Source organism: Numida meleagris, chromosome 12 (genome assembly GCF_002078875.1).
Source record: "Numida meleagris isolate 19003 breed g44 Domestic line chromosome 12, NumMel1.0, whole genome shotgun sequence".
NCBI lineage: Eukaryota > Metazoa > Chordata > Aves > Galliformes > Numididae > Numida > Numida meleagris.
Genome location: NC_034420.1, coordinates 3,395,056 through 3,414,953, shown reverse-complemented (window position 1 = coordinate 3,414,953; position 19,898 = coordinate 3,395,056). Strand labels below are relative to the sequence as shown.

The 19,898-nt window shown below is 35.6% G+C and overlaps 2 protein-coding genes across 2 annotated transcripts in view; one reads left to right on the top strand and one right to left on the bottom strand.

The window, feature by feature from the left end:
• Window positions 1-19,898, top strand: part of DOCK2 (dedicator of cytokinesis 2) — a 169,642-nt gene that overhangs the window by 63,740 nt on the left and 86,004 nt on the right. The window lies entirely within an intron of this gene.
• On the bottom strand, window positions 1,095-9,450 carry FAM196B (family with sequence similarity 196 member B). Its single transcript, XM_021410948.1, has 3 exons — window positions 7,903-9,450; window positions 6,003-6,077; window positions 1,095-1,528 (listed from the first exon to the last, which is right to left on the bottom strand). The coding sequence occupies exons 1-3, from the start codon at window positions 9,300-9,302 to the stop codon at window positions 1,342-1,344; spliced, it is 1,662 nt and encodes a 553-aa protein (XP_021266623.1). The 5' UTR covers window positions 9,303-9,450; the 3' UTR covers window positions 1,095-1,341.

Here is a 19,898-nt window from a genome sequence, read left to right as displayed (position 1 = left end):
AGTATCCTTATAAATTAAGCCACATGACAGTACCATTGTAAATGAAGACCAGTTTTTATAAGCTGTGGTCTTTTATGACATCTATGCATAATTGCTTTTAAGGTGTTTTCAACTGTCTAGTTAACCCTAAGCATTGGAGGAACAAAGAAGTGCACAAAAAGGATAGACATTTTTAACTAATATTACAGAACTAATAACATATGATTTAAAACATGAGGATCTAGAGGTTAATCTTTTGAAAACCCTGGCATCACTTGAACTGACTAACCAGAGTCAGTTTATGAAAAATTCTGCAGACAGATAAATTTTTTGAATATTAACTTATTATCTGTGTTGTATCATACAGGCCTGCATAAAGTCATTTACCCTCCTAAGGCAAAGAAAAACGTTAGAATGTTTTGATATAGCAACAAAGGTTTTAAATGCATAGAAGTACAGAGGGGAAGAATTAGGCAAGTGTTTTAGCAGTACAGAAGCAAAAGTGGTTATTCCTTTCTATTCAGCAAGGTAAGGTGCATTGGGATAGAGCAAGATGTAACAAATACAAGTCAGAATTCAGTAAAATCTAATCAGATGTTACTTTTCATTGTGGAGGTGGTCATACGTTGGAAAACACCACCTTTGGGTGTTCTCCATCATGGAGATGCTTAAAACTAAAATAGAACTAATTGAACCTTGTTAAGGAAGGAAATTAAATCTGGAATTACTGTGATTTTTTTTTTTTTTTTGCTACTTTTAAGATACTTAACAGAGAAGTCTATTAAATGACAAACTTTCAAAGAATTCCTTTTCAAAGTGAACTGATATAAGAACAGAATAAAACTTGAACCTGAAATTCTTCGTTGTGGTTAAATCTTAGATGACAACAACCAATAAATTTCACTGGAGATGCAAAATAGTTATAATTATCTCCTCTGGGAGATTCCCCTGAACTTATTCTTGATTATGCAGTCTGTTTAAAGATCAGTGCAGTTCTTTTCCTCTAGTCCACGTTGCTTAGGAATAGGGAATGAAATCTGTGGGTTTGACTACCGTTGGTTTTTTTGCTTTTGTTTTTTTGTTTTTTTTTGGAAACTTAACAAAAATGTCTTTACAAAGAATATGAATGTCACTGGGAAAAAAAAGAAGAAAACTTACAATTCTGTTTCAAAAACAGTCTCTTCATGTCTTTATTCAGTGATATGATTTTAATCAATTCTTCTGATTTGATACTCAATTAAATAGTCTTTAGTTTTGTGATTTCATAATAGTGTAATTTCAGGTATGTGCTTCCAAACCTCTTTCTGTTCTACTGTCTTTGAAATATAAAAATTGTGTTTCGGTTCAAGATCTGTAAGGAAGTCAAATCCACCAGAAGCATTTTTTTTTCACCTTTTTTGTTTTCTTTCTTAACTCCTTTTTCTCGGGAAGTGGATGATCAAATGCTGGCTTCTGAGGTGAAGCTGAAGCTGGATTTTGCTCTGCATGATCCAGCCTTTTCAAAATCTGTTGAAATCTTCCTTCTTGTTGTCTGAAGTCATATTCTACACTAGAAAAATGAAGAGATGTGAGCTAATAAGTGAATAATTCCCTTTTTTAATCGTTACTTCATTAGAATAGAATCTTACTTCATTACAATTTGTTTACTTTGAGGGTGACAGAAAAGTGGAACAAGTTGCCCAGAGAAGTTGTGATTTCCTTCTCCAGAGATACTCAAAACCCTCCTGGACACTTTCCTCTGCAACCTGCTGTAGGGAACCTGTGTTAGCATGGGGGCTGGATTAGATGAGCTCCATAAGTCCCTTCTAACCCCTGTGATTCTGTAAAAATGTGGCATTCGATATCAGAGCCTGGTCAAAATGCAATATATTTTGCTGCCTTGAGTGTAAGTTCATTTATTAAGATTTTCTGAAGAAATTATCTTACTTTACATGAGATAAGAACTCCAGTATTGTCAGAAAATAAGGGACAAAAATTGTGGGAGAAAAAGTGAAAATGTACTTGGATGACCTTTTGGTGCATTTTATTAAATGGTCAGATTTTGATTCCGTTATCTAACTCAGTCATGTATCTGTCATGAATTCAAAACATTTCTATGTTAAATTTGAGAAGTTCATCTCCTCTAAGGACCAAAATACATATGAAATTTAAAAAAATAAATCTTTGACATAAGTGGTATGAATTAACAAGGAAATAGGAAGTAGAAGTCTACTCACAACGTCTGTATTGAAGCCCATAATTATTACTGATGTCAAATGAGAGTCAAGATGACAAGAACAAGTATATGCACAGAAAGAAAAGTCAGGTCAGCTCAAAAGAATCAATGTGGAAAAAGAGGAGTTTGATGCAACCCACAGAGTTAAACAAAAAAAACAGCAACAAAAAAGAGGCAGTGCTCTATGGTTTGCCTTTATTTTCTCCACATTTTCTAGGGAGGGGAATGGGATTCGTATCAGCTCTATCTGCAGTATAGATTTTTGCTGAAGGAGTGGAAAGCAGGAAGGAACTGTTATTTTGTTTTATTTTCTGTAATACAAGCGTTTTTGGAGGAAAAAAATATCAGAGTAAAGTTGGGATGTCACATTAACGCCCTGATTTTAATTTGGATACTTAGTGCCAAAAATCTGTAAAATGCGTAAACATGCATATTTTTAAAGCACATTATTAACTGTCAGTGTGTATGTACATATAAAGGCAGGAACAGTGCTGAACAATACGTTAAATTTAACTAGAAGCTTGTCTCTCTTATGATTAATATATATATTTTTTAATTAAGTGAAATAAAGTAACTCAGTTGTCAAACAAAGCAATATGATTATTCCAGTTTAGCAGAACTGGGAACTCTGGACAGGGAGTAAACATAATAAGTGAAAGGAGTAGAAGACTGTGTTGTAAACAACAAATTTGATGCATCTCTTTAATTTTATCAGCTTTGGGCTAAAACTTAGCGCTCTTCAGTAGTCAGAAGTCAAGAGTACTGGAGAAGGAAATGTTCCTTTTATAACAAAAATATGGAAAGCCTCTGTTCATGTTCCTTTTTTCTTCCCTGCTTCAAAGTTTCAGATTTCAATTTTGGAGAAACTGTCTCTAGAGGTGAGAAGTCAGTTCAGTCTCTATTTAATATCTTGACTTGAGTTTTGAGGTAACTGCTTGTTTTCAGTTCCTACTGTGTTTTTTTTATAATAATAAAAGCATTAGTGTCCTAGGATCTAGACTGAATGTCCCCAGTTACTTCACTTAACCCTACTGATTAGGTAATAAAGGTAAACTTACAGTCTGGTCTAAATTTGCTTCTGCCATAAGACTGAAAAGTTCTTTATTCTTTCACTAACTAGGGTAATCAACACTTAAACTGATACAGATTAGTATATTGATTGCCTCAGGCTGTGTATGATAAGGAAGATTCAGTGACACTAACACATCATTCTGCTGTGTTTTAATCATGACTAACTTAGATTCTCGAAGAGCAGAAGAGAGAACAAAATGAAACATTTAGTTCTGTATTTAAAGACAATAGTCATGCTGTGAATAGAAAAAATACATGCATGGCTTTTTTTAGACTGCATAAAACCTATTACATGGATTTGTCTAGAATGAAACCTGATAAACACGATTGCTTCCTTCAGAATGTAATGAACATCAAATATTAGTTACTCAGAAATCTTTTTTGTAACTGCCTCTTATGAGACATTTCTGTAAGAATGGAAATGATTACATTTCCTTGCTGTTTTCTGTTTTGTCTCTTAAAACTAGTAATTCTTCAAAGCAGGATCTGTGTTCTTGCTCGTATTCTACTAACTGTTGCTCTGTAAGTAAGCCTCCTTGCAACCTTAGCATTAAGTAGTACCTAGTAAACCAAAAGACACATCAGTGTTTAACTGTTTCTTCTGTTCTTTACTTTATATATTTGCACTGGTTACTCAAGATCTTTCCTGTATTGGAACTGTGTAAACTGAAAAGGCAGCATAAGCAGCATGGTTTATTCTGAAGAGAGAAGGTATCCTGTGGTAATGGGTCATTTCTATATAAATTCTACAGAATTTCTATATAATGTCTGTTCCTGTAGAGTCTAATAAAAAGATGAATCTTCTGTCAACTCAGGTTCTTCAGCAGCACTGATCAAATAAAATAAGTCTTTATTTTTTTGATTATTCCTTTTTATACAGACTGAGGCCGCATTGTTGGATAATGCATGTAACTTCCTGGAATAGGGTGTGCAGGGTGGAGAAGACTAGAAATTTTTATCTCATAAGAGTTGTGGTGTTTAAATTGTGAAATGTCAAGTACTTTGAGAAAAGTAAATATTAAATTCATTACCAAAGGTTTAAGGCTTCAGCACTCAACTGAACTATATTTTGAGCAATAATTTCCAATGCTGTGTCCAACTCTGACTTTACGGAACAAGCATATCAAACCCTTTAATATATAAAAGCTCTGTTAATAAATTTGGCTTATGTAGAAAATGTGGTGTGAAAAAAAAACATTAACGTGGGTATAATTCATTGCTCATATTCATAAAAAATATAAAGTGTGGTGCTTACAAGCTGGCAAAGCTAATGGCCTGCAATATTCCTTGAAATAAACAGAAAGTCTCCTACATTTATTTTTCTAAATGGAAACATGCAAATACGTAAAACCACAGGAACATGGTAATATCTTTAAAGAGAAAGAAATTCTGGAAGGTCTTTCAAATCAAGTTTCCTTACTAATTACGCTGTGCCTTGTCCTACTTCAACTCTTGATCTTCGTAATATGTTTCTGGCAAGTTCATTTTCCACTAAAATTTTTTGTTTTGTTTTTTATTAAACTTAAAAAAACATCACATTTCATAATGTGATGTGTGTATCAAAGTTCTTTTTTTTTTTATTATGATGGAGGGAAAAAAAGTAAAATTGGCATGTGATTTTGGAAATCTGCCATTGTTTCATTAGCTGATCAGCTGCCAAGTCCTTTAAAATGCCCCTTACACAACAAAAATAAATGCAAAATACAGGATTAAGATAGCACTGTTGTAATTTCTCCACTAAATTTGATTTGAATACATATTCTTTACCTTTCCACTTGAGGCCTAAAATATAATATGATAAATTTTGCCTGTGCACTCATCTTACTCTTTGTTCTCTGTTCTGCAGAGTATGTCAGTACTGGGAGGAGTCTGGAATGGTGAAGTGTGGGCTCCCAGTCTGACTGTGCTGCAATTGTTCAGCATTCTTTGAAGAGCCCATGCAGTATTATGGAATCAAATAACTTAAGATTTGTATTCTGACTTATAACAGAGCTTGCACTGACTGGATAGTGTGTTTACCAGTCGACTGAGGTCCTAGAAAATCCCTTGCTGAGAGGACCAGCTACTTGTGCAGTATTACGAAGACTTAGTGCTTTCTAGCTTTTTGGTAATGGGTAGAAAACTGACGACTCTCTCTGTTTTAATATAAACATAACACCTGGAATAGGTATAGCTTCCAGGGCACAGTACTACCAAGTTTATAAGAGTTTAACATAAACTACAAGATGATTTTGGAGTACCTTTGACTCAATGTACCCTGTCTTAAAATAATAACAAATAATCCTTTGCTGAAGTGAGAAGGGGGACGTGTTTGTTGTTCTGCTTTACACATAAACATGAACTGGAGCTTAATGGTATCTGGAGAATTTTTTTGCTTATCTTTTCCAAGATCCAAATATATAACAGAAATTTTATCTTGAAAAATCTAACACGCACAGGGAATTTCATATCAGGAAATGCTTTAAAGGTTTTTGAAGCATGATAATAATAGTATGAAACATTACTGGAAGTTTCTATTTGAATTTTCAATAGTACAGTATCTCCTGACAACACCAATACCAATTGTTCTATACCTGGGGCAAAAAAAAAAAATCAATGAAACCTCCACACGTTCCCCTTTGTCTCTTTAAAAAAGATGGATTAATGGTAACGGAGCTTTTACAGCTGTGAGGAGAACAGTCTGTTGTACATTAGTGAGAGAAATACACTCAGTAGAAAACCGCGCGAGGTCTGGTACCTGTAAATGATACAGGCGGTGTTCTGACACGTGCTGCAGTTGTTGAGGTCTTGACCAGTGTGATAGAAGTTGCGCCTGTAATAAACAGTTGTTCATGTAATGTGTATTTGTAAGTACATTAAGATACTTTTATGATAAAATATTTCCCGACAGCAAGACATCTTCAAGATAAAATGAAAATAGCTTTTTTCTTAAGAACTTGTAAGAAAATGTAGACATACGTGATTGTCACCACAGTCAGTTATATCCTAAGTTTTTGAACAACCACACAAACCTGTTCTACCTCCATGAAAATATGTGCAAAGACCTGGATTTGAGTCATGTGGGCCAGTCATTGTCGTGTTCTGTACTCTTCTGTGCAACTGAAGCTACACAAAAATCTCAGGGCAGCCTTTTTGTCATGTTGCAGACGAAAATAAGAGTATTCCTTAACTGCAGTCAGGAAATACTACTGATACACATAATACAATGCTAACACGAGGGATCCAGTTTTACGCACAAGTCAATTGTGCACAAATGATTTGACTTAGGTGCCTAAGAGCTATTGTTTTATGCAATACATGGACTGTTGTGGGAAAAGTTAACTCCATCCATCCAGACCTAGTATACTAAGCCAGCTGCATTGTGTCTAAAACTGTATGTATGATAACCTAGACTTCACACTGTTTTATTTAAAAAGCAAACAAAATTCCTGTTTGCTTGTTTCTTTGAGAGATTTACTGGCTGTTTTTTTTCCCCCAAAGATTAAAATTATTTGATGGAAATACTATATTATCATAAAAGTCAACTTTAAAATGTATCTAGGATACATGTAGTGTAAGTTGAAACTGTTGTTAATGGTTTGGAGAGCATTACTAGAATATTTTTTAAATCTAATTTGACCGCAGAAATATTTAAAATTGTACTTTGTCATTTGAATGCATCTGCTTCCTCAGTCTTCTGACATGAGTCGCATGGGTAGTATGGTTATTATTTATAATGCATAAATATGTTACATAAATAATTGTGGCTTTGGCTAATAGATATGAGGCTATTCACTAAAACTAAATATAGATCATGCATTCTCACTGACAGTGGAGAAAGCAGTCATTCTGAAATATGAGATTCTTAAGGGATTTGTTGCTAACAATCTTCATATGCTCTGTGGTCATAGCTTTAATGCCTTTTAAGCCCTGACCTCCACTTCCTGCAAAGATTTCTTGACACATTTACGATTAAATTAATTAAATAAATTAATTTAAAAAAATTAACGTGGCCTGTGCCTTTCTCTATTCTGAAGGCATTCCCCTTAAGCAGATATTTTGTCTGTGATATAATGAGATGTAACCTACAATGTAGCTCCAACAATGGAAGTCTGCAGATGTTTCACATTGGCCACTAATTTTTTTGCTTGCTCACAAAGGCAGAACTAATTTATTGAACAGAAGCATGATTTTGCTGATATGAACTGTTCCAGCAATAGGTCTGTTTTGGCACTAAATGTGTATCTGACCTTGACAGAGAAAGCTGGCTTGCCATAAATCTATTGTATTACATTAGTACATTAGACTTTTGGGTTTTGTTGTTCCACTGTAGAGAGACTTTAGCTAGATGGAGACTGTTTGCTCTCTGTGCTCTCTGTGTGTTGGCATTGTATCTGATAACATAAATCTAAATAACAAAGCAAGTTAATAAACTGTGTCTCTCACTCAGTTTACTGAAGGCAGTGTTAATTAAAGACAAGCTATAAAGAGACTTGCTTTTCCGTAAAGGCTCAAACTTCTCGAAAATTGAATGAGATTATTTTTGCAAACTCATCTTTGAGTATTTCACAGAAAAAAAAAATAGTAGCAAAGGTTAAAAGAGTGATAACATCTGCTTCAGATTTCTGATGAACTAGTGATATTAAAATTTACCGTACCCTTCACTGAGGGCTCTGGATTTTTCAAGGTCTTGAATTACATTCAGAAGGACTTTAATCTTCTCCTGGTTTGACAGCAAGGATTCCTCTACAGACTGCAGCTTGCCTTGTAGAGCACATAGTTCACCATGTGTCAAATGAATTTGATTTATTTCACTAATCTCTTTGTTGATGTGTGGTTTTATTTCATTCCTTGGCAGAGAAGACTTCATGTGAAATCCTTCTAAACAGCTGTTACACTGGGAAACATCAGACAGAGTAGAATTTTTCTCAGTTTCAGTACTAACTGAAGAAATAGATTTTGATGCATTACTGCTGGTCAATGACATTACTGTGTGATCATCATTTGTTACTGTCACACAGCTGGAATCTCTTTTATTCTCTACTGTCTGTAGATAGTTTGTGAAGAAACAAGGAGATGAACTTTGATTTGATGGAGGTGATAATGGAGTAGTTTCCTTACTGCTTGCATCTTTGCTGACTACAGGCAACTCAGAATCACTTTTAGATGTTTCACAAGAGTCAGAATGAGGATTACAATCATTGCCGTTAGTGGAATCACTTAGACAAGGGCATATATTTTCAGAATTAGATGACAGCATGCTGGTTTCATTGTTTTCATTACTATTTATGATAGTAGAAGAATTAGAAGAATGCGGTAAATTACTTGAATTCATAATTGTGTCTGGTGCATCCGTGGAAGTATCACTGTTTTGTGGAAAATTCACGTGAATGTATTCAGGCACCTGTGTAGAAGTAGTTGTCTTTTCTGTTACTGAGGAATCATCGGTTTGGATATGTCCATTTCTTTGTGCTTCTGGCAGTCTTTGACTTGACTGACCATCCACCTTGCTATTCCTGAATCCATCTTCCAAATGGCTAGATATTCTTAAATAGCAGAAGTCTGAAGACATAACATCTTGTTCAGAAAGATTGTCCTTTACTGGAATGCAGTTTGCAGGCTCAATTGGCATTTCTGTTAGTGACTTGCTTGCCAACAGCTTTTTTCTTCTGAAAACAGGGAAGTGTTTCCTGAGGCTAGGAGATGTTTGTATGGCAATATTCTGAAGTCCCTTCTGAGCCTTTGGAAAAGATGGAGGTTGTAACAAAAAATTGTGATGTCGAGATATTTCTGTATTTTCAATCATTAATGCCATGTCTTGGGCAGGATTATTATCCAGTTCAGTGACATCCACTGCCTTTGTGTTGATACCATCGTCCTTGAAACGAACTTGCTGAGATTTGCTTCTGCGATGATGTGGCTGTCTCATAAAATCAAATGAATCCAGACTGTTTCTCTTCAGTAGCACCGGGCGCATTTTCATGTTTTGCTGGGCCATTGAAGCACAGTTTAAAGTCTGCAAGTAATGTGTTTCTTTGCGACCCATTACATTTGTCATTTGAACTCTGTCTTATGACTGTATACCTTAGATGCAAATGAACACCTTGCTAATGAACAAGATAAGCATTTCATACTTCTTGTTGTTACTGTGTATACTTTTAGCTGACATGTTATTTTTGGGTATACTTTTTCAAATTTAATTTCTGATTAGACCAAACACTAAGGTAAAAATATTAAATATAAAATGTAAGGAAAGATTTATTGTAGCTGGAGAATGCAGAAACCGTTGTGTTCTGAAGCAAAAATGATTCTTCATTTTACAAAATTGCAGTAGACAGCTATGCTTATAGTTAACTAATTTAAAGGTCACATTGTGTCTTATAGCTTTCCCGATGGCTCTTATTTGTCAGTCACCTCTCCATTAGTGATCCAGCTTTTTTTTTATGACAGATCAGTCACACGTCTTATGTGCATATTGTCTAAACAGGCATTGTAACTTTTGGGGGCACTTTCATTTCCAATGCATAGTTTTACTGATGAAATTATATTAATTAATAACAAACTGGATTGCTTTCTTAAGAAAGTCTTGTTCTTCAGCCATGATTTCACTGTTGAAAATTAAACTAACATTTCAAAATAATGTAACCGCTTGGGACCAGATAAGAACATAGTATCAAGCAGGGCTCACTAAGAGGCATTATTATGTGTAGTTGTTACTTCGTTCATGCAAACAGGAGGCCAACTGCATCCGAGGTACTGTGTCATTTGGGAAAGTCCTGTGAGTACTTTGGCATCAGAAGAGTGGTCCAATCTGAATAACCAGCAAATGCAGATTAACACGAAATACTTCCTGAAAGTAAAAAGACAACAGTTGTAGGTGAGCAAATTACCAAATGTTGTGATTTTGTTCCACTGTCTCTAACAACTCTTAATCTCCTGTAGTTTTGTAACTTTGGCAATGAGATTTATAACAGAAACTGAAAGTTGTTTTTTTTTTTTTTTAATTTGGAATCATGTCATAAAACAACCAATAATGGATACAAAACACTGATGTTTCCTTTAAGTTAGTCAGTCACATTGTAATACATTGATGATGCATGCTTCGGTGGCTGAAGGGATGCAGAGTATTGTTGCCTCCTTCCAAGAATATAAGCCCGTGTGTTAAGAGTTGCTGAGTGATGTGTGGTGCATTATGGTATGAGAAATGCATGTAAAGTGGCATTGCTAATGAACATGTGATGTATTAGTGCTGAAGTAAGAGAACATAGATGTGCCAACAGGAAAAGCTGTCTTGCACTTTTCATCCCATGTGCAGACACTTTCACATACAACTGGCAATCACACAGGCCATGAGTAATCTTGTTACTTTAGTATTTTTTATTGTAAAATGTAGCTTATTTTGATTGAATTTTGCTGGCAACCCTTCTGTTACAAATTTAGACTCATGATGGCTCCCTGAATTAGAACATGCAGGTGAGGGTACACCATATATTGTCTTGTTCAAATTATGTATATTTAAGTTGTATGTTTTTTTAGCCAGCACTTTTTCACTCCAGATATAGTTGCTGATTCTCACCAAAATAATCTGTGCTATGGACTTCCTCTCAAATGTGAGTTCTCCTCCACAACATTTTGGGCTGAAATTCAGACTATGCAACAAATAGTGCTGGACTGCTAAGCTAGCTGCTGGAATAGAATAGAATTGGGTTAATAAGAGAAATTTGTTCAAAATGTGGGAAATATACCACAGGATTTCTAATAATCCAATGAGATTTGCTTTTATGATTACAGAGATGCTTAATATTGTGTCTAAATTCCCAGCATGAAATCATATTTGCTTTCAACTGGTGGTTTAATTACCTGCACTTTTATTGTCTTAGTATAATGTTTTCTTTAAGCATTGCACAAACTTTACCATCTTTAATTTAGGGGACTTAATGAGGTGGATGTATTGGGAAAAGTATTTTATTACAGTGTATAACAAATTAATGTATCCCCATGTAACTTCAAGCAATATAATTTAAGCAAATTAATAATACAATACTATTCTATTATGAAGCTTTAGAAGAAAGTATCAGATGATTTCAGTGCAGAGACAAATGTCACATATCAGTAAACAAATATGTACATTGATACAAATTATACTTTCACAATATACCAGCATCGAGTATCTTAAATCACCGCACTGCTTGTTCAGTGTAAACAAGTTAACACAATAAAAACATCAAGCTGTTATTGCAAACAAAGTTCTAGTGCCAAGTTCTGAATTCTCATATTGTTCACTAATTACTGGAGCCTTTTTATAGTTTTGTTTGAGAATCTATCCAAATATTGCAGGAACATTCCCTACATCCCACCACAGCTGCTGTGCTCCAGGCAGATAGACTACTTTAATGTGACACTTCCCAATTAAACTAATGGATGCTAGCTTTTCACAACTGACCTTGCATCCAGCTCTCCTATTCCTTCCCTTCCCTAGGCAGCTGCTCATCAGTTCTCAGGAAATGCCTTGTGAATTGTTTGGTGTTATTTTTCTTCCTGAATTAACAGTGGATTTCTTCCAATCTCTTCATTCAGTGGTTGCAGTTTGAGGAAAAAGTTAAATATTTGATCTGGTTTTCAAAGACTTTCAGTTATAGTTTGACACCTTAATTTTCCATTTTACTAGTCTGCTTTTTAAAGAAGTTTTTTTTTTTTCTTTTAATGACAGTGTGACAGTAGTATTCTACTTTATTTTTTTTAATGCATGTGTTAAATCTAGTGTTTCTTGGAAAAGGAATCTCGACAGACTTTCTTAAGAAGTAAGGAAATCACTAGGCTAAAAGCATTTTATGAGGGCAGGAAAATGATTAGTATAATCACCTTCCTTCTTCTGAGCATCAGCACTTTAAACTTCCTTGTTCACTCTAGATTATTTTGCCACTTTGAGATGGTCTACCTACCAAAGATTAAACAACAGATGAATTTAAGCATTTCAGATACAATTATACTTGATAGAGCTGTAGTGACTGAGTGACTTCGTCATATTTTCCTTTGTTTTTTAATCCTGCATAATACCTATTTTCTATAATATGCTGCTAGATGGATATTTTTGTTTTAAAGATTCATCTTGATTGTTTAATTTATTGTTTGTATTGTATAATAATCATGTTCCAAATGTTGCTAATCTTTCCTGTATTACCATAATATTTCCTGAACAAGATGATGCTTCTGTTTTGGCCAGTTATAATCAGTATACTGGATAATAGCTGGATTAAACAGTACATCAAACTCATTTCATATGCAGTTTTCTCATCTCTTTGAGATTTCTGAAAATAATGAAAAGCACAAAAGTGATCAGAAAGCGTTCAGACAACTAATTTTACTAGTTATAATAAAACTCAGCCAAAATTTGAAATATACTAATGCAATATTTCAACAATTGAAGTTTTGAAAAAATAATCTAGCACTGCCCTTACTGGAGTTTGTATCTTGGAAGAAAGCCACTCAGAGCATTTTTTTTTTTCCTTTCAAAAAGAAAAATCGCTGTCTGAAGTGGAACCTTTTTTGTTAACCAGTACAAATTCATGATTTATGTGCAGTGGTTTGGAGGTCAGTCTTCATTCTCAATTTCTACTCATGTTGTGAACTTTGACAATAAATGTTGGCCAAGCTGTTTAATTCAGCCATATTTCTATTTTAATGCAGTGAATATTGGCCTTTTTCCCTAAAATCATGAGAGATGTTGAAGATGAGCTGGATAATGCTTCTGATATCTCTGCAGACCAAGGTGAAACACATATCACTAGTTAGTATGAGAAGATAGAAATGGACTTAAGGGCCATGGGAGCTAGATGCTGCTAAAACTTCTGCTCTTGACTGGCAGAGCTGAAAGGGTTGTGATCAGTGCTGCAAAGTCTAGCTGGAGGTCTATAACTAGCAGTGTTCCCCAGGGATCGGTGTTTGGTCCTGTCTTGTTCAACATCTTCCTCAGTGACTTGGCTGATTAGATAGAGTTCACTCTCAGCAGGTTTACTGATGATACAAAGCTGGGAGGAGTGGCTGACATACCAGAAGGCTGTGCTACCGTTCAGCAACACCTGGACAGGCTGAAGAGCTGGGCAGAGAGGAACCTGATGAGATTCAGTAACAGCAAGTGTAGAGTCGTGCACCTGGGGAGAACTAACTGCATGCATCAGTACAAGTTAGGGGCTGACCTGCTGGAGTGGACGTGTGCAGTGACCTGGTGGACAACAGGTTGGCCACGAACCAGCAGTGTGCCCTTGTGGCCAAGAAGGCCAATGGTATCCTGGGGTGCATTAAACAAAGTGTGGCCAGCAGGGCAAGAGAAATTCTCACCCTCTACTGTGCCCTGGTGAGACCACAACTGGAGATCTCTGTCCAGTTCTGCGCTCCTCAGTTAAAAGAAAAACAAGGATCTCTTAGAAAGAGTTCAGCAGAGAGCCACAAAGTTGGCTATGGGCCTGGAGCATCTCCTGTATGAGGAAAGACTTAAAGAACTGGGACTCTTCAGTCTGGAGAAGACAGAGAGGGGATCTCACTACTGTTTATAAATATGTTCAGTGCAGGAGTCAAGTTGATGGGGGCAGACTCTTTTAGATGGTAAGCAACAATAGAACAAAGGGCAATGTGCAGAAAGTGGAACACAGAAAGTTCCATAGTAATTCAAGGAAGATCATCTTTACTGACAGAGTGATGGAGCAGTGGAACTGGCTGCCCAGAGAGGTTGTGTAGTCTCCTTAGCTGGAGATATTCAAGAAAAATGAAGAGATGTAAGCTAGTAAGTGAATAATTCCCTTTTTAAGTGCTTACTTCATGAGAACAGATTCTTACTTTGTTAGAACTTGTTTACTTTGAGGGTGACAGAGAAGTGGAACAAGTTGTCCAGAATAGTTGTGGTTTCCTTCTCTGGAGATACTCAAAACCCTCCTGGACGCTTTCCTCTGCAACCTGCTGTAGGGAACCTGTGTTAGCAGAGGGGCTGGACTAGATGATCTCTAGAGTTTCATTCCAACCCCTACAATTCTGTAATTCCATGATATCCTATTCAGAACTGCATTGTTTTTCCCTTCATCCCCTGGTCTAATTTTAAACAGTGGTGTAAAGCTGACTTTTTTCTCCACTCCTTCCTCAGAGATGAGTCATGTTCAGATGTTCTTTTTCTCTTCTTTTCAGTGCAGTATAAGTTTTAAAGCACTCCAGTTAGCAAAATACATAACACAGTTTGCTTCATCGCTTTGTTACCTTAAGAGCTCGATGAAAAATACTGTATCAGAAGTGTAATTAAAATTTTAAATCTAAAAGTACACGGTACAAGGGCTGCTCTGAATGTAATGTCTCCTATTTTATTATGTTGGTTGTACAGTGGTAAAGGTTGAACAGTCCTGCCAATATTCCACTACATTGTGTTGCTGTGTGACAGAAAGCAGCAGAGGGACAGCCTGACACAATGGTGTCTGACATGGAAGTGTGTATGAAGCAAAGGGGTGGAATTGAATTCCTCCATGGGGAAAAAATGGTACCCACTGGCATTCATCAACATTTGTTGAACATCCGTGGAGACCAAGCAGTGGATGTGAGCACAGTGAGGAGGTGGTTAGTGTGTTTCAGCAGTTGCGACACCAGTTCACCTCCATAGGGGTGGATTTTCACGGGTGCGGCATTCAGGCTCTTAGTCATCGCTGGCAAAAGTGCATAGCTAACGGTGGTGACTGTGTTGAAAAGAGTGTTCTGTAGCTGAGAATTTTCTCTATCAATCAGTGTTATTGTGTTCTTTGCTGTGTTTTCCATGGAAATAACTAGGAGGCATTACATTCGGAGCAACCTAAGTAAATTAGTGGTTATTTAACTTTCCAAGTTCTTAATGTTGTTCCATTTTTTCTTTTTTTTAGTATTCTCTCAAAGGTAACATCTAGAGCAACAATTGTAGTAAGTCATTCTAGGATGAATTTTAATGAACAGATTTAATTTTTATTACATAAGAAACCCCAGTGGAGTTTATGGTTCCATTATTTTTTAGCATTTTTATGTTCAGTAAAGGCAGAAATGAATTCATCACAGTCCAGTGAGCTGCAGAATTATTTTTAATAGTTTCACCTCTAATTTAATGTCATTTTCATGTTTATAGCAGGCTCTTTTACAGTAGCATCAGGTTACCAGGAGATTTTGCAAAGCTAGAATAGAATAATAAAAGCCATTATGTAAGCATCTTGTTGCATTCTCTGAAAATTATACAAGAAAAAAACCAACAAACACCTGTCAATTAATTTGAAAATAAGTGCTGACATCAGATATTTGAGTGTACTTTTTTTCCCAGTTATGGATGCTGCAACATTTTGTAGCCACAGAGAATTGTCACTTCATGTATCGCAATCCCTGGTTCAAGCATGCAGGAGTACTAATGCTCTTGTTATTTCTTCCATGTTCTAAGTGCCCCTTTTAGTACTACAGGCATTCCAGGAATATGAGAAATGTTGTCTGCCTTCTTGTTGATGCATTACTTTTCATCCTCTTCCTCTCTGAATCTCACCATTTTTTTGGAAGGAGATTTTGATAGGATTTTAGGAGATAGTATTTTCATGAAGCATTTATGTGCTAAGATGTGAAAAAGTTCTTGTGTACAAGCAGCTGGAGGTTTGACTTGCACATGGCTTGGTCAGAGGACCTGTTGGCTCAGTTAAGCAGCTCACTGTCAGGTTTCCACTTTGACTTGTTTAGGGTTTAAAAAACTTTCCATGTATTTTCCATGCAGAACTCGATTGGATCAGGCCTAGCATGTCAGTAGTCTGTAATACATTTCGTGTAAAATCTACCTGAGTACTAAAACTTTTTGAAAGTATGTGAAGTCACGAAGATGACCTTTTATATAGAATGCTTTACAGAATGTGTAAAGGACTTGTTAATATATTAACATTTGATTGACCCTGTTATATAAGCACACTGGTGAAAACCTGCAGCTGCAAGTATGTGACAATACTGATTTTCATTAGAAGTGCAGCGATCTTCTTGGTGGATAAATATGTGGGAAAAGAATATTTGTTTTCTGTATGACTGATTGCATCTTATATTTTATACGATGGTTTAAAATCAAATAGTGGATTTTGATATTTTAGGCAAAGAGCTGTACCCTAATTATTTGCACGCAATGCAAATAGGGTACAAACAGTACAGGGAGATGAACACTGGTTGGGACTTCTAACTACTAATAAATTAAACGTATTAGTAATTTAACAAGTGTCATTATGTGTTTTGTCCTAAGTGTCTCTTCATGGGCTTGGGTCAGCTTGAGTACTGACCCACGCTGAAATATAGCCCTTCAGGTATAAGCCGTTAGCTGCCCAGCTACGTAGGGTGCTATTCAAGTTACAATTCATTTGGAAAGTTTACTCCAGAATTTGCTGGGAAGGTTCTATTAGACAATTTCTGTCATACCTGGGAACATTTTTTAATAGTTAAAAAAAAGTGACAAAGTACAGATAAAAATGTGTAACACTTCCCAGTTACCTGTCATACAAGTTATATTCCTTAAGATACATCTAATTATTAGTTGAACTATTTTAATAGTTATTAAAGTTAACGGTCATAGTTAAGTCTAATCCTAATTTAAGATGGATTAATTTGTTATCATTCTACTGCAAATTTCTCAGCTGAGCCATACTTTCCACATAGGAGCATCTTTGGTTTGTTAACTTCAATATTTTGTTTGATCTTCTGATAGACTTTAGTGGTGCCTTCAGGTTGTTCAAGGATCTATTTGCTTTCTGTTGTTTAAGCAAAATGCTTGACCTGATCCTTTAACAGAGCAGTTTGTTCGTGAAATTAACAAGGGGCAAAGAAAAAAGGCTCATACTGATTGGAATTTATTTCTCTTTGGTCAGAAGGAGAGAGGGAATGGTGGAAAAAGCACTGTTGTCAGGAGGTGTCTCTAACATCAGTACAAACTGTGGGAGTTTCATAGAGCTTTTAAAACTATAAAGGAAGCATGAATGGGAATTTTAGTGAAAGTTGAAGAACATTTTTGCCCTCCATTTGTGTTGCTCTGCTTGAAAGCTTCACTTTTGGAAATCATGTGTAGAAAGCCGAAACATCAGCATTTTCAAAAAAGCCTCCGAACCCTGCAAATTGCAGCCAAAGGCAACTTTATTTTCCTTGATATGGCATCTCTAAATATAGTGCTTTTATGTTTCTGTAGTGATTTTATTCATAATACATCAATTAATTTAATATTTTAAAAGTTAGCCATATTTATTTTTAGAGCTTCAGACTTAATTCCAAAATGGCAGAATTCTGAAATGACAACTTTTTAATGTTCAGGACATTTGTAGTCTTATTTTGACCACTTAGACAGACACTCTGTAGTGATTTTCCCTGCCTTTCAAGCCTATAAAATAAGCAGTACCGAGTTCTTTCAGCATATATTGAACAGAGGCAGTCGCCACCTTTAAGTGCTGATGTTAACATGAAATATCCCTTTCTCATTATTTTCCAGTCAACATTTTTCCTTCAAATTGCAAATGTCCAAAAGCTGATGAGGATATTAGAGTCTCGAGTGAGACTTAATTTCCTTCTTTTACGACGTTAATATTCAAAGACAGCATGTGGAAAACAAATATTTGTTGCTTGCAAAAATTATACATGACCAGGACTGTCTGTCATGCAGTGAGTAACTTTGTATGCAAATCTAGATGCGTTCCCAGCATTTGCTTGCAGTATCTCATGGGTATCAGAACAAAAGTATTCTCTTGAAATAATTGAAATTCTCTCTTGAAAAAGCCTTTAAGAATAGAATTTTTAGCAAATATTTGACGTAGCTTCTTGCATAAGAGCATGGATGAAGATGTACTGAAAGTATAGATGAACTGTAAGCAGGCTTGTGAGGGAAGTATTTTCAACTGAAAATGTATGAAAGGTGCAGAGCCTACAAATTAAAAACAATTCCCCTACAGGACAAAATTGCATACTGTAATGATATACAGGAAAAAGCTGACAGAAAGCAGGAAGCATGAAGCTGCTGAGAGGGATGTTTTAAATGACCGCTATGTGTACAGCGATGTTCATCAGTCACAGCAATGAATCTTATTTCTTTGAGTCCCACAGAATGAAGCAAAATGCTGTTTATGAAGGTGAATACATTTGTTATTGTAAGAGATGAAATAATTTGTGTAGCGTAGTTTTGTCTCTGGAGATTTCTCCAGTGCATAAGTTGTCTTGGGTAGTAGCCTTTTATTATTTATTCTTATTGATGAGTACGTAGAATATCTAGTTCTGACCGTGAGCAATGCGACAGATCTCTGTTTGTGTTCCTGTAGGTGTTCAAATGTTCCCTTCTTCAGTGGTTTTGGTAATGCTGAACAAACTTTACCTAAGCACCAAAGAACACAATTTTATTTATTTATTTATTCAAATCCTGCTAGTAGGTTTTGTGAACTACCTGAAGATGGGATCAGGGTACATATAGAGAAGAATCTACTATAGATCAGTAATACATGATGCAATTTTCTAACTTGAAGAAGATTTTAGCAGTGGAAAAGATTATAGGATTTTGTCTCTGAGTAATAAAACAGCAAGATTTGAAGATTACTTCAGATTGCTGAGACAGGGTAGGGAAGATGCTAAGGTATTTACTGTAGCAAGAAAAGTGGTCTTTGGCTGAGCAAGTTTTAGGAATGCAAATTGAGTGTGGTTTGGCCATACTTTGCTCGAGATGATGTGGTGCCACTCTGCATGAGGTGCTGAAGACGCAGTGAAAAATAAAAACAATGAGGATCTTCATTTATTTATTAACTTTCAGAACTACGTTACTTGAAATTCTGTTATTCTACTTAAACAAAAATAAACATCAACTACCTCCTTTAAAGGAGGTGATATATCTCACTGGGTGTTCTGGAACAAAAAGCTTCGTGGATTATAAAAAAACAGTTCTGACCTTAAGATTTCTTTCGGAGTATATATTAGTGGTTGTTAATTCAGAGTTTATTGTTAGGAGATAATCTAAACAAAGTTTTACTGATAATGAGTGAATAAATCCAGTCCTACATAAATAGCTTAGAAGCTTTTTTTTTTGGCAGTATTTACAGAGGTAACTGTACTTAAAACTGGGAAATTTCTCTTGAAGAAATGCTTGAGTGCTTACAGGGAGATGGAAGTTATCCAGTGTGACAGGTTGGTGAGTTGGAAAGTGCCCAAATAGCTGGTTCATATCATAAAATTTTGCTGCTTTTTCTTCTACAAATATGGTATTCTACTATTTTCTTGTTCATTGAAAAAATATTTGGAAGTACTCTCTGTTTGTGTAAAAGTGTAGGCAAACATATTACATCTTAAATTACTCTACATTTACATCCAGGCTTTACAAAATGCCAACGTATGTATATCTGTATGTAGACATAGATACATAGATAGCCTGTGTGTAGGTAGGCATGCAGCTCAGAGATTACTGCTTTGCAGGCCTCAATACTTTGTTTATAGCCACACTCATTAATAACATTTATCTTTTAACCTTTTTCTTCAGGTGTGTAGTTTTAACAAGTAAGCCAACAACTAAACTTAGTATATTTCCTGAGTGGCAATCTAAAACCTACATTTAAAGCGTTACGGTTTGCCTTCTCACTACCGCCTTTCCTCACTGTATCTTTAAGACTCCTGTAGGAAATGT

Coding starts and splice junctions, on each gene's coding strand:
- FAM196B (XM_021410948.1), bottom strand. CDS start 9,302: ATGACAAATGTAATGGGTCGCAAAGAAACACATTACTTGCAGACTTTA. Junction 6,078..7,902: donor TCCAGAGCCCTCAGTGAAGG/GTACGGTAAATT, acceptor TGTTTATTACAG/GCGCAACTTCTATCACACTG. Junction 1,529..6,002: donor ACCGCCTGTATCATTTACAG/GTACCAGACCTC, acceptor TCATTTTTCTAG/TGTAGAATATGACTTCAGAC.